This window comes from Eulemur rufifrons, chromosome 5 (assembly GCF_041146395.1).
Source record: "Eulemur rufifrons isolate Redbay chromosome 5, OSU_ERuf_1, whole genome shotgun sequence".
Taxonomy (NCBI): Eukaryota; Metazoa; Chordata; class Mammalia; order Primates; family Lemuridae; genus Eulemur; species Eulemur rufifrons.
The window spans coordinates 41,922,501-41,937,784 of record NC_090987.1 but is presented as its reverse complement, the minus strand read 5'-3'; the positions used below and the strand labels follow the sequence as shown (position 1 = coordinate 41,937,784).

Sequence of the window (15,284 nt, the reverse complement as noted above, 5' to 3'; positions counted from 1 at the left end):
GAACAACCATATGGTTGTTGCCAGTCCTGAGTTCATTGTAACAAAAATGGCCCTAGTTCCTGGTTAAAGTCAGCAACCAATCCATTCTCTTCGACAGATGTCTTCTAGTACTGTAGGCAAGAATTTGTTTTAGGTGCTATTCTGTCCATTAATAAAATTATATACCAGAAACTGACCGGTGCCACAGTACTGTGTCGCGAACAGTTTTCCATCAGGCGTAGGATCTGAGAAAGCAATTTCTTCTTTACTCAAATATGAGCCATATATAAAGTTACTCCTATTAAAAAAAAGGGGAGGGAGAATGTGGAAAGTTGAATAAAATTAGTATTATTTCTAATGACTAAAACTGGAACAATCTGTAAAATACAATTTCTCTAGAAAGACTTTTTAGGTAATGTATATACTCAAATTTGTTGAAAGTAATTGTTCATCTAAAATATTATCAATAATTTGAGGTTAAAAATTTTTCAATAAAAGCAACAATGTAAAAAACATTTACCCAACATCATTGCCTCATAAAAACACTCAACAACTAAGAATAGAAAGAACTTCAACCTGTCCAAGGGGATCAAGGAACTTCAGAGTTAATGGTGAAAGACTGAAAACTGTTCCTCAAAGATCAGGAACAAGATAAAGCTGCTCTTGCCTCTTCTATTCAACACTGTACTGGAGGTTCTGGCCAAAACAATTAGATGAGGAAAAGAAAGAAAAAGCATCTAGGTTGGAAAGAAAGAAGTAAAACTATTTCACAGATGATATGACGTTGTACATAGAAAATCCTAAGGAATTCACAACAAAACTTACAAGATTTAATAAATGAGTCTGGCAAGGCTGCATATTCAAGAGTGATATTCAAAAATCAACTGTAGGCCGGACGCGGTGGCTCACGCCTGTAATCCTAGCACTCTGGGAGGCCGAGGTGGGTGGATCGTTTGAGCTCAGGAGTTCAAGACCAGCCTGAGCAAGAGCGAGACCCCACCTCTACTAAAAATAGAAAGAAATTATATGGACAGCTAAAAATATATATAGAAAAAATTAGCCGGGCATGGTGGCGCATGCCTGTAGTCCCAGCTACTCGGGAGGCTGAGACAGGAGGATCGCTTGAGCTCAGGAGTTTGAGGTTGCTGTGAGCTAGGCTGACGCCACGGCACTCACTCTAGCCTGGGCAACAGAGTGAGACTCTGTCTCAAAAAAAAAAAAAAAAAAAAAAATCAACTATTTCTATTCATTGCAAATGTATAGAATTTAAAAAAAATTTCATTTGCAATAACATTAAAAAATAAAATATTTATGCATAAATTTAACAAAAGTAGTGTAAGACTTGTAAACTGAAAACTATAAAACATTGTTGTAAGAAATTAAAGACCTAATAAATAGAAAAATATTCAATGTTTGTGTATCAGAAGACTTAATATTGTCAAAATGGCATCACTCCACAGATTGACCTACAGCTGGGTTCTCTGCAGAAACTGGTAATCTGATTCTGAAATTTACATAGAAATACAACTGCTGCTGAACAGCCAAAAACAATCTTAAGAAGAAACAATGTTGGAGGACTCACACTTCCTTATTTCAAAACATACTACAGGCCGGGCGCGGTGGCTCACGCCTGTAATCCTAGCACTCTGGGAGGCCGAGGTGGGTGGATCGCTGGAGGTCAGGAGTTCGAGACCAGCCTGAGCAAGAGCGAGACCCCGTCTCTACTAAAAATAGAAAGAAATTATATGGACAACTAAAATATATATATACAAAAAATTAGCCGGGCATGGTGGCGCATGCCTGTAGTCCCAGCTACTCGGGAGGCTGAGGCAGTAGGATCACTTAAGCCCAGGAGTTTGAGGTTGCTGTGAGCTAGGCTGACGCCACGGCACTCACTCTAGCCCGGGCAACAGAGTGAGACTCTGTCTCAAAAAAAAAAAAAAAAAAAAACATACTACAAAGCTACAGTATTCAAAACAGTGTAGTACTGCCATTAAGGACAGACATACAGACCAATGGAAGAGTCCAGACATAAACCCTCATATTTACGGTCAATGATTTTTGACAAGCCAAGACCATTCAATGGGAAAGAATAGTCCTTTTAACAAATAGTACTGAGAGAATCAGATATCCACATGCAAAAGAGAGAAGGATACCCACATGTGATATCCTACCTCACATCACATATAAAAAATAACTCAAAATGGATCAAAGACTAAGTAAGAACTAAAGTATACAAACTAAAACTGTGAACTCTTAGAAGAAAACAGGTGTGAATCTTTGTGGCCTTTAGATGAGTAACGGCTTCTTAAATGTCATACCAAAAGCAGAAGTGACAAAAGAAAAAAGAAAAAATACATAAATTGGACTTTATCAAAATGAAAAACTGGCCGGGTGCGGTGGCTCACGCCTGTAATCCTAGCACTCTGGGAAGCCGAGGCGGGTGGATTGTTTGCGCTCAGGAGTTCGAGACCAGCCTGAGCAAGAGCGAGACCCCATCTCTACTAAAAATAGAAAGAAATTATATGAACAGCTAAAAATATGTATAGAAAAATTAGCCAGGTATGGTGGCGCACGCCTGTAGTCCCAGCTACTCGGGAGGCTGAGGCAGGAGGATTGCTTGAGCCCAGGAGTTTGAGGTTGCTGTGAGCTAGGCTGACGCCACGGCACTCTAGCCCAGGCATCACAGTGAGACTCTGTCTCAGAAAAAGAAAAAAATGAAAAACTTTTGTGCTTCAAAGGACAGCATCAAAGAAGATGAAAAGACAACCATGAAATAGTAGAAAATATTTGCAAATCATATGATAAGGGACTTGTTCCAGAATACATGAAGAGCAACTCAACAAGGAAAAGACGAATAATCAATTTAAAAATGGGCACAGGATTTGAAGATATTTCTCTAAAGAAGATATATAAATGGCCAATAAGTACATGAAAAGATGTTCAACATCATTAGCCATTAGAAGTGCAAATGAAAACCACAATGAATTATTACTTCACATCCACAAGGATGGCTAAAATAAAAAAAGACAATAACAAGTGTTAGTGATGATGTGGAGAAATCAGAACCCTTATATATGGCCGGTGGGATCGTAAAATGGTGCAGCCATTGTGGGAAACAGTTTGGCAACTCCTCAGAATGTTAGACACACAGCTACCACATGGTCCAGCAATTCTATTCCTAGGTACACACCCAGGAGAAATAAAAATATGTAGTCACACAAAAATTTGTACATGAATGTTCACAACATTACTTATAATAGCCAACAAGTGGAAACAACCCAAATGTGCACTAATGAATGGATAGACAAAATGTGCTAATAACTACATAGTGTTCTACAATTTAGCAGTAAAAAAAAAAAAAAAAGAACGAAGCACACTAATACATGCTACATGGACAATCCTTGAAAACATTATGCTAAATGAAAGAAACCAGGCACAAAAAGTCATTATGTTGTAGGATTCCATTTATATGAAATGCTCAGAATAGGCAAATCCATTAAAACAGAAAGTAGATTGGTGGTTTCCAGGGGCTGAGGACAGGGGGACATAAGGAGTCACTGTGAATGAGGCTGGGGTTTTTACAAGGAGGTGATGGAAATGTCCTGAAATTAGATATTGGTGATGGTTGCACAACCTTCTGAATATACTAAAACTCACTGAACTGCAAACTTTAAAAAGACGAGTTTTATGGTATATAATTATATATCAGTAAAGCTGTTTTTTTTTTTTTTTTTTGAGACAGAGTCTCGCTCTGTTGCCCGGGTGCCGTGGCGTCAGTCTCGCTCACAGCAACCTCAAACTCCTGGGCTTAAGCGATCCTACTGCCTCAGCCTCCCTAGTAGCTGGGACTACAGGCATGCACCACCATGCCCGGCTAATTTTTTGTATATATATATTTTAGCTGTCCATATAATTTCTTTCTATTTTTAGTAGAGACGGGGTCTCACTCTTGCTCAGGCTGGTCTCGAACTCCTGAGCTCGAGCGATCCACCCGCCTCGGCCTCCCAGAGTGCTAGGATTACAGGCGTGAGCCACCACGCCCGGCCTAAAGCTGTTTTTTTAAAAATGTTTTTAAGCATTTAGCTAGGATATAGCCTACCACATAGAATTTTCATACTGTAATCTTAACAAGGAATTTTGGACACTAGTAATAGAAGATCCATATAAGAAGGAATAATAAATGAAAAAAGTAGAAATTATATGTTTTAACAGGAAGCTTATGGTGGTAATTTTACTACCACACAAAATACAAATTCTATACCGTTTTATTTTTTTATAAACTAGACCCATCTTATGGTTGCCACAACATTGAAAGAAGGGGCAATACCCTCCTTTAGGACTATTAATTAGTTATTTTCCAGGCTTAGTTCTGAAAGAGCTAAAAACAGACCTGCCTCTTGTCATGAAAAGTGTAGATAGATCTGAGCCCATCTAGATCATTACTCATTAATAAAATAAGGGGAATAGACCAAATACACATTAAGGCTGTAAGATTCTTAGAGTCTTAGGATCTCACTTATAACAATAATGGATTATTTTGAAACCTATACCCACAGATAACTGTAGGCAAGAATTCTATGAATAAACAAAAACAACAGGCTGACCTAAAAGCCTCTTTTGAATGATGATTAATTTAACCTTCTCAATTAATCCTTTATCAAAGGTACTTTATAGAACAAAAACCAAAACATACAATTTGAGTGTCCCCTCAATACCTCTGATAAACAATCAAGTGATAAAGGAAGAAAAACTAGTAAGAGACTTAGTTTATAAATAATATTCTTAAGAAAAATTTCCCTAAAAGCTGAACTCCCAAGAAACTTTCCACATTTCTTTGGTTATGTTTAAAATTCTCCAATATGGAACACAGCTTGGAATAAGAGGTTATTTTGGCATAATATCATAGTTACAAATAAGTAAGTCAAAATGACTTAATAATAGTTAACCTATGATTTCTTCCTCCTCAGATTAACTTCATATAAAAGTACTTAAAGATCCAATACACTGATAGTATTATGCAAAATTTATAATATAAATAAAGGTTATAGACGTATGATTAATTAAATGTCAATCTTTATATTAAAACTCTGCTTAAATCCTAAACTACTGAAAATGATTTGAAGAATTACATTCAAGTTACCTTAGGCATTCAATCATGCGAGACGCAATTTTCTTCCGACGCATCATGCTGAATACCCATATTCGACTGATTCCACAGATTGCAGGCTCAGGCAATGTTGAGCAGCACCAGGCTTTTTGCCTTTCAAATCTGACTTTTTCTTCCTCTGACCTGATAGCTGGAAGTTTCTCTTCTATAACTCTGTAGCCCTACAGGTATCAAAATTGGAGGGAAAATTTTAGAGTGAGATTATTAATTAACAACTGTCTAGTATTGATCTTCTTGGGAAGATTACCTACATTTGTCTGGCTTCTTAACAAATTATGGGGACCACTTATGCTTTCACTCTCATTTTTAGGAAACAGACAAACCTGGATCTACATTCTGTCCTAATTCACTTATTAGTCGGCCATGATTAGAGAAAATCACTCAGTTTCTCTAAGCTTTGGGTTCTTCACCTATAAATTAGGGATAAGCATCATCTCTCATTTTGAGAGATTAAATAAGGGAGTAAACAAAAAGCACCTTGCCATCAGGAGTGGCCCATAATGGCAACTAAACGTTAGTTCTCTCCACCTCCTGCATTCTAAGGACCAGCAAAGTACATGTTAAGAACTCAGCAGTGGCCGGGCAAGGTGGCTCATGCCTGTGATCCTAGCACTCTGGGAGGCCAAGGTGGGAGGATCGCTTGAGGTCAGGAGTTCGAGACCAGCCTGGGCAAGAGCGAGACCCTGTCTCTACTAAAAAAAAAAAAAAAAATAGAAAAAATTAGCCAGGCATGGTGGTGCATGCCTGTAGTCCCAGCTACTCGGGAGGCTGAGGCAGGAGGATTGCTTGAGCCCAGAAGTTGGAGGTTGCTGTGAGCTAGGCTAATGCCACAGCACGGTAGCCCAGGCAACAGAGCAAGACTCCCTCTCCAAAAAAAAAAAAAAAGCAAAAAAAACCCCACACAAAAAAACCAAAAACAAAAACTCAGCAGTAATAATAGCTATTTCTTATTGCCACCATAGTTCTAGAGTTCATAGTTATGCAAGAACTAGGAATAGGGATGGCAGAGAAATCAAAAATTTAAAAAGGCCTTTTAACCATACTCCAATCTTTAGGAAAAAAAAAGTAAAAAACATACATCTCCTCTGTCAGTCTAGCTGCCAAACCCATGACTAGCCTTGTGATGGGACAAGGTACAAAACTTAAAAGCAATTAGGCAACACAGTTAAGAGGTAGCAAAAACAACGCAAACAAACATTACATAGCTATCTTCTAGTCTAAATACTGCTACAAGTATTTTGAAGCAGACCGAATGGAAATTAAAAAAAACACAACGGTTTGCCCTATCTAAAATTAACCGATTCTCAGTATGGCAAACTTCCATGAGTTAGTCATTTTATATCAAATAAATATCCCCAAACTACCTTATTGGCTATTTATTTAGATCAATCTTGTTGTTATTAATAAGATTCATAAGAACTATACAGTTTCAAGTTGAATTTTTATTCATTTATTTTTTAAGAGATGAGATCTCACTATATTGCCCAGGCTGGAGTGCAGTGGCTGTTCACAGGCACAAACATAGTGCACTAAAGCCTTGAACGACTGAGCTCAAGCGATCCTCCTGCCTTAGCTTCCCAGCAGGCCCAGTAGCTGGGACTGCAAGTGTGGGGCACCTGGCTGAATTTTTAAAACATGCAGTTTAACATATAGAAACAAATTCATGCAGACTTGCTTTGACTTTTTACTTTATTAGAAAATTTTATGAAGCCTACATTTGCTATTAATACACTAAAGGCAGCTATTAATATACTAAAAGATACCAAATACACAGTGGTCACATACAATGTATACTGACTGAATTCATAAGCAAGAACTTGGCTGAAAAAAGGACAGAACTTAGGTATGCCTCAAAGTGAGCATGATTAGAGTCCAGAAGCTTCTGTTCTCTTAGGTTGCTCTCAGTTGCTACATAATACTTGTAAACATATCGCTTACTGTGATTCTATTGTTTCTGTATAATTTGGCTTCTGAACACAAGCCAACTACTCATCTATGGTTCATCCAAAGTAGTCAATTCCAGGTGTGAGCCTTCCTATAAAGGCATAGATAGCACTGCAGCTCACCTGGTCTCTGTTGCAACTATTCAACTCTGCCTTTCTAGTAGGAAAGGGGCCATAAACAAGTATGTGAGCAAATGGGCATGGCTGTGTTACAACAGAATTTTATTTATAAAAACAGGCCATATTTCGCCCACTCCAGTTTGTCTACCCTTGATTTATTTCAGTGCTGGTGGGACTAACCAGGAAAGACGTTACATTAATATCCAACATGGAAACTTCCTAAATAAACTTTAACAGTTCTTCTGATTCTATAGAATTTTTACCTTAACTGACTTGAGAAACTAATTCTCAAGTAAGATACAATTCCACTATTGTAAAGAATCACACACAGGAATTTTTGCATTCACACTCTTCATTACATAAAATGTAGACAAATTTATCAGGTTTATGTTATTCAAGATTACACAGTAAACTCATTAAATTTCCAACTACTTAAGAGCACTCTTTAAAAAATCACTTACCCATTGGATATGTTCTGCGATTAAGCAGCCAACTACTTTTTTGTCATTAGAAATAAAGAGAAGTGTTTTAGTTCTGGAATAGCACATTAGCGGAGCCTGTTGAAAACCTAAATCATTATCAACCATCTCTCTAATCTCGTCAACCTGCCAAATAAAGAACAATTTTTTAACAAGGAAAACACTGCATACATATAAAAACATACTATTTCAGTTCAATAAGCTGAGTAAAGTATTCCAAGCAGGACATCCTCTAAACAGTTCTTTTGAATGACTGTGTTGATCAGTAACTGCTTTTTAAACCTTGTGGGCCACTTTGTAAAATGAAGGAAGAACTGGAGACTAATGCCAAGCCCAGCAGACTAGGGAACAAGAGGGGTGAAAACCATTACAATAGGTTAAAAAGAACATTAAGGCTTCGTATTAGAAGCATTCAATTTGAGGAGTGGAGAGAATTTCACTGGAATCTTAGCCAGGCAAGCCACTTTTCTTTCCAAGCCTTAATTAGTGCTGTCATCAGTAAAATAGAAGTTAGCATAAAGAAACTCATGTTTATTTCCTATCAACCATTTATGGGACAGACATACAAAGCACTTTATGAATATCATCTGATTTAAATCCCACATTTCTTGGAGGTTTATGGTTCACCTTACATATGGAAGCTAAAACTCAAAGGTTAATAATTTTCCCATGTCAGATATTAGACATCTAGAAAAATCCAGGAGCAGGGATTTAAAACCAAAATGTTACCAAGGCATCAAACTGTGCTTCCAGTTTATCTCCTAGAACTGATCAAGGTCAAACATGTAAGTTCAAACTTTTTACAGTTAAGACCTTTGTAGGCATTCAAACATTAGTCCCTTCCCTATTAAAAAATACTGCAAATATTCAGTCTAATAAACATTCATTTGTGTTACAGAGTTTACAATGCAAAGAGCCCCTAAGAGGATGAAGTATTCATACCTCTGGCATGCAAAACACCACATAGCACACCCCTTATTGAGTGATGAAAACTCGAGTCCTCCTAATCCTGAGACAGTATTCCTAGAACTCCTGATTCAGTTCCTAAAGGCAAATGATTTACAATTCCCTAGATTTTAATTTTTAGCCTATAATGGTTTACTAAGTGTAATACACTGAATTATAGATTACTAAAATTTTGCTCTGAGAAACTAAAATAAGAAAATTAGCATTTACTGAGGATTCTTAGTAAGAAAAGCCTGGCTGCCACATATGGTAGTATACCAAAGTTCCCACTGTGCATTTCTCAATAATAACAGCCGAAATCCAAAAATTCCATAGTTTATCTCTGAAAAATTCCATAGTTGATCTCTGAAAAACACAGGTTTGAACTGTGTGGGTCCACTTATATGCAGTTTTTTTCAATACATTGGAAATCTTTTTGGAGATTTGCAGCAATCTGAAAAAACTCACAGATGAACCATGTAGTCTAGAAATATCAAAAAAAATTTTTTTAAAGTCAGGTACACCATGAATGCACAAAATATAGGGAGATACTAGTCTATTCATGTGTTAATCAACTGTTTCTATTATTGTTAAGGCTTCCAATCAACAGTAGGCTATTAGGAAAGTATTTTGGGAGTCAAAGTTATATGCAGATTTGGCCAGGCACAGTGACTCACACCTGTGATCCAGTACTTTGGGAGGCCAAAGGGGGAGGAACGCTTGATGCCAGGAGTTTAAGACTAGCCTGGGCAACGTAGTGAGACCCCATCTCTAACAAAAGTAAATAAATAAAGTAATTTTTTGAAAAGTTACATGCAGATTTTTGACTTGGGGGGGCAGTACCCCTAACCCCAGCATTGTTCCCAGGCCAACTGTAGTCAATCACTAAGCAACATTAATTCAACACGTATTTATTTTTGTGCAAGGATCAATGTTTCAAACACAAGTCAGGCTGGGCATGTTTACACGTCTCTAAAGTCTATAGTATACTACTTGGCAGGGCTTGTTTGAGTATCTAAGATTGTCCACTCAGATATACAGGGTATCTGAAAAGTCAGGAGCCACAAGACAAACTTGTATTTTAAATAGAATGTTGGCTACATTTTCAAATGATAGGTACAAAGTATTTTCCTTCAACCTCATTTTCAGTGAAATATTTCTAAGTTTAAAGAGGTTTATTTGTTAACCTAAAAAATGTACAGTAAATAAACTATTTTCCTTGTGTTTCAGATATTTTGGACATACTCTAATGTAATTATTTAAGTTTTCCAGACAAACAATTGGAGCCATTGTTCAAATTATGAGGTACTTCTGAAAAAGCAACCAGAGGTTGAAGGAAAATATACTGAATATACTATTTGAAAATATAATTAACATTTTATGTAAAAGTAAGTTTATCTATGGTTCCTGAGGCTTGAGACACCCTATATGACAAAATGATTCCAGGCTTCATTATCTCTCTGGTTCATTTCTCAACACAGTAAATTCTCTGAATCCTCCAAGTATGGAATGCTAAGCTGGACTAAGATCCGGCTCACACTAGGAAAGATGAACATTTCCTTAAGTTTTCTACATCGTATTTATAAATCAAAATATATCCTTTCATCTCTTAACAATATTATACACGTTTAAGTTTAGGTTTACTATGACCTAGTGCTAAATCCCCTTCTTTTATTTAGAAATTTATTCTTAGAATGAAACTTTACATTTTATTTTTAATTTTAAAAATTATTATAATTCAACTTTTAATTTTAATTCTGATTCTTGAAATCACTTACTTGGCATTATTCATTAACTAGCATGCCTTCCATTTTATTACTCAAATTACTAATACTGGACAGTAATCAATTCATTTAAAATTCATATTCTGGACACACCACAAAGTTTAGAATAAACAACTGGGTTGTGGTCTTTAAATGCTTATTTTTTGTTTTCAGAATTGGTGTTCAAATGTGCTATGCCAGCAATGTGTTATCCTCTTAAAATTAGCTGCAAAATATTATCCATTTTATATGAAATTTCACTGCCAATTTACCTTTTTCAGGGCATACTTTGGGTCTTCAGGAAGAACCATTATTATCCTGCCATCAGGGTATTCAGCCAGAATTCTTTCTTTTTTCCAGCCCTAGATATATATTTTTAAAAAAAAGGATAAATTTTATACATATTTTATTCATCATATCCATGTACAAGAAAAAAAGTGTATCAACTTGTCTAAAAATTACAAACATGAAAAAATATATGCTCATGAATGCTTAATAAAGCATGATAAATCAGCTATTTTGTTAAGTATACAATAGGCACAATGCAAGCTAATTTCTCTCTACTACTTATTCAGAGATATATATGTAATACCACAAGAATATTTCTTAATTTATCATTTCCCATTTTAAATTAATTTTGAAAGCCACACACCAAAAGCAAGCCCCTTAAAGTCGGTGATTCCCAGAACCTAAAGGGTAACTCTCCTGGATTCTTGATAAAAGAATTAAACTCTTAAATTTCCTTGGAACATGGTTACCTCCACAAACACACACTCATAGTTTTATGTCTGGCATGCCAAAGACCTCCAGGAGGTTTTAAATGAACTGATTTGCATGCAGTAGCCCAGTATGAAAGGAATAGTGTTTATGCTTATTGATCAAAACTATGAAAGCCACAAGAAGGAGACTATAAAAAACATAACTACCTTCTAAGAATCTAATAGGGAAGGAGAGGCTACGTTGTGTGTATCTGAAGTTAAACATACTCAAAAAAAGAGAGGTAATAAACTCTTCTTCAGATCCACACTCGTGGTGATTAATGAGCAGAACCTGCATGAAAACAAAACAAAACAAAACAAAAGCCACTTAAATCTAGTAAGATGGGACTGAACCAGAGGTTTGAAGTTCAAAATAAGTACAGAAGGAATGAGCTTATAGTTGTTCCAGTTGTCTTACCCAATCAACTTTATTTTAAAAGGCCTTTCCAGAAGCAATTTGTACTTCTAGTAAGCAAAACCATCATCCTTTTTGCTGATATGTGTTTCTTCTAAGAACATGAAAGCTCGATGAAACCAAGAAAATGGCAACTAGATTTTTCTCATATACTATGGCAAGTCTGAAAGGGGGGTGGTTTTTCTTGAACAATGTAGAAATATTTTTTTGGAAGGGGCCAGGATCTTAGTTGGGGACAAAAGTTCTAGTAACAAGCTTGGTATATGAAACAGTTTTAATTAAATATTTAAAATCCAAAATTTGTTTACAAAATAGACCATCCAACAGAAAAGTAAAATTCAGATGATTAAAATTATGATTGGTAAAATGTTCTAAAGATTTGAAAAAGAGCAGAAATAGTCATAAAAGACCTTTTTTCAAATAAAAAGCTAAATCTGAATATAGGTAAACAATTTTAAAAGGCATAAAGGATATCATTTCTTTAAAAACAAATCTATACTGGCCGGGCGCGGTGGCTCACGCCTGTAATCCTAGCACTCTGGGAGGCCGAGGTGGGCGGATCGTTTGAGCTCAGGAGTTCGAGACCAGCCTGAGCAAGAGCGAGACCCCATCTCTACTAAAAAAATAGAAAGAAATGATATGGACAGCTAAAAATATATATATAGAAAAAATTAGCCGGGCATGGTGGCGCATGCCTGTAGTCCCAGCTACTCGGGAGGCTGAGACAGGAGGATCGCTTGAGCTCAGGAGTTTGAGGTTGCTGTGAGCTAGGCTGACGCCACGGCACTCCTTCTAGCCTGGGCAACAGAGTAAGACTCTGTCTCAAAAAAAAAAAAAAAAAAACAAATCTATACTAATAATTTACTTTTAGAAAAAGCTTTCAAATGAGTATTTTCCGTAAAATGAAAATGGAGACTTTTCACTTGAAAAATCTAACTACAAATTCAATGAAGAACTAGAAATTTAAGAAATCTCAAGTTATAAGAAAGCCATACTTCCTGAACTAAATTATCTAAAGATAATTCCATAAGCTATTTTCTTATTAATTGCTTTTAATCAGTAATACGGGTCTCTTGTCATTATATTGTACCACAGGCATTACACAAACTATTTTGATTTACTAACTTTTTAGTACAAAACTTATTCTTGAAACAACATGAGACTTGCATGTTCATATGGAAATTTTTATCAAAATTTTATCAAAATTGGATATAATTTTATGTTTTAAATACTATTCTGTTTTTTTCACATACTAAATAAAAGACTTTTACATCTAAGAAGCAGGAACTGTAAAAGGAAGAATTACTACTGCTTAGGTTTCTTTTTTTTTTTGGAGACAGGGTCTCAACTCTGTCGCCCAAGCTGGAGCGCAGTAGCGTTATCATAGCTCACTGCAGCCTAGAATTCCTGGGCTCAAGTGCTCCCCCCACCGCAGCCTCCCAAGTAGCTAGGACCAAAGGTATGCAGCACCACACTAATTTTTTTATTTTTTGTACAGATGGGGTCTCGTCATTATGTTGCTCCAGCTGGTCTCCAACTCCTGGCCTCATGTGATCCTCCTGCCTCCTAAAGTGCTAGGGTTACAGGCATGAGTCACTGAGCCCAGCCCTACTGCTTAGATTTCTAACTTTCATGAAGACTGCATATTTTAGTGAAAACTTGTTAATAATTTTAGTCTAAAAGTTCAGGTTTAGTCCCGGTCTTGGTAGTTACTAGATGTATGGCCTTAGGAAAACCTGATTCTGTTTCCTGATCTAAGCCATCTATAAAAACAGCTACCATCACCTCCAACAATCTAAGAGGGCTGTATTTAAGATGACTGCTCACAGAGTAGCCACTCTAACTCTCAGTAACTTCCATTTTCCCTTCCTAATGGTATCAAACTAAGATCAATATGCGCTAGTCTAAAAAAACAGTCAACGAATAAAATGTTTCAAAAGTTAAACACAACAATAAATTAAAATCATGGACAAAGCAAAATGAAAGGACAAAGTTAACTAATATCTGTCAAATAACATACTCAAGACATATATATGCCTTGATTGCACTGGACACTTTGCTGGTCTCAATAATCACATGACTCTCCCAACTTTAGGGAACTTAGAGGATGTGAAGTCCATCTGCTGCTTAAAATTGATCTGGTAGCAGAACAGGATAGGAAAAAAATTTTTTAAATAAATTGGGAGGCAGAGGTTGAGGGTTCAGGGAAGGGTACATGCAAATTAAAGGTTCTTCAGGTATCTCTATTTTCCCCCTTGCGATATTTGTTGATTTTTTTTAAAATATGGTTGTCAGTTTTCTTTCTCCAGGTGTTTTTTCAAACGTGTATTCTCATTCAACCTTTCCCGAAAGCAATTAGTATGATTCTAAAATTGGAGTATAATTTACATACAATTAAATGCACAGATCTTAAGTGTTTGGTTGATGCGTTTTGACAGCTGTATCCATCAGTGTATCCACCACCCAACGTATTTTGTTTCCAACTGTGATTTTTTTTTTTTACAGAAAAAGAGGAAAATTCCCTTTGATTCTTTAGCCTCTAAAGTTTAGAGTAACTACAATAGGAAGGAGAAAAGAATGCTCATTGCTTGTTATTAGAAATATAAATTAGGAATATAAAGCTTTCTGCTTTTCAGTAGCCAGATGGATGAATTAAGAAAAAAATGGGTTTTGGAAAATACTGCTTGCTAGCTGAGGGATATGCATAACATGTTAGAGTTATATGTGCATGTGTATATGAGTATGTGTATGTGTGTGCACAGTAATACCTCCTTCCAGACATCAGACTTCTGGAAACCCCAACTACCTACCAGTGAAATACCCAGAAATAAGAGAAAAATGAATTTTTATAGTGAGTAACAAAAGAAATAGAATTGAGTTGTAATGCAGGCATAGGGAAGCTTCGAATCCTGGTAGAAAATTTGATATTAAGAAAATAGTTGGCCGGGCGTGGTGGCTCACGCCTGTAATCCTAGCACTCTGGGAGGCCGAGGCGGGTGGATCGCTCGAGGTCAGGAGTTCGAGACTAGCCTGAGCAAGAGCGAGACCCCGTCTCTACTAAAAATAGAAAGAAATTATATGGACAACTAAAAATATATATAGAAAAAATGAGCCGGGCATGGTGGCGCATGCCTGTAGTCCCAGCTACTCGGGAGGCTGAGGCAGAAGGATTGCTTGAGCCCAGGAGTTTGAGGTTGCTGTGAGCTAGGCTGACGCCATGGCACTCACTCTAGCCCGGGCAACAGAGCAAGACTCTGTCTCAAAAAAAAAAAAAAAAAAAAAAAAAGAAAATAGTTCATTTCTTAAAGGTGTGGTTATTTTCTTTAAAGCATTTTTATGTTTTAAAAAAAAGTAATCTTCATCTTTAAGATATAGATATTTAGAAATATTGGCTGGGCATGGTGGCTCACATCTGTAATCCCAGCATTTTAGGATGCTGGGGCAGGAGGATTGCTTGAGCCCAGGAGTTCAAGGTTACAGTAAACTAAGGTAATGCCACTGCACTCTAGCCTGGGTGACAGAGTGAGATCTCATCTCTAAAAAAAAAAAAAAGAGAGAGAGAGAGAAAGAAAGAAAAAGAAATATCTACCAATGTAATAACATGATGCCTGAGTTTACTTCAAAATAATTGAGAAGGTTAGATAACTGTCCATGAATTGATAATTTTTGGGGGGTTGGGGGTCTGATAATTGTTGACTATGGGTGATAGGTA

General features: G+C 36.5%; 1 protein-coding gene across 1 annotated transcript in view; it reads right to left on the bottom strand.

Moving 5' to 3' along the window:
- Nucleotides 1-15,284, bottom strand: part of ESCO1 (establishment of sister chromatid cohesion N-acetyltransferase 1) — a 47,809-nt gene continuing 32,525 nt past the window's right edge. Inside the window, exons 6-9 of the mRNA XM_069468199.1 lie at nt 10,672-10,761; nt 7,674-7,817; nt 5,123-5,310; nt 1-277 (exon numbers count right to left, since the gene is read on the bottom strand). Coding sequence (XP_069324300.1) covers nt 130-277; nt 5,123-5,310; nt 7,674-7,817; nt 10,672-10,761 — 570 coding nt within the window. The 3' untranslated portion in view covers nt 1-129. The remainder of the gene's footprint in view (nt 278-5,122; nt 5,311-7,673; nt 7,818-10,671; nt 10,762-15,284) is intronic.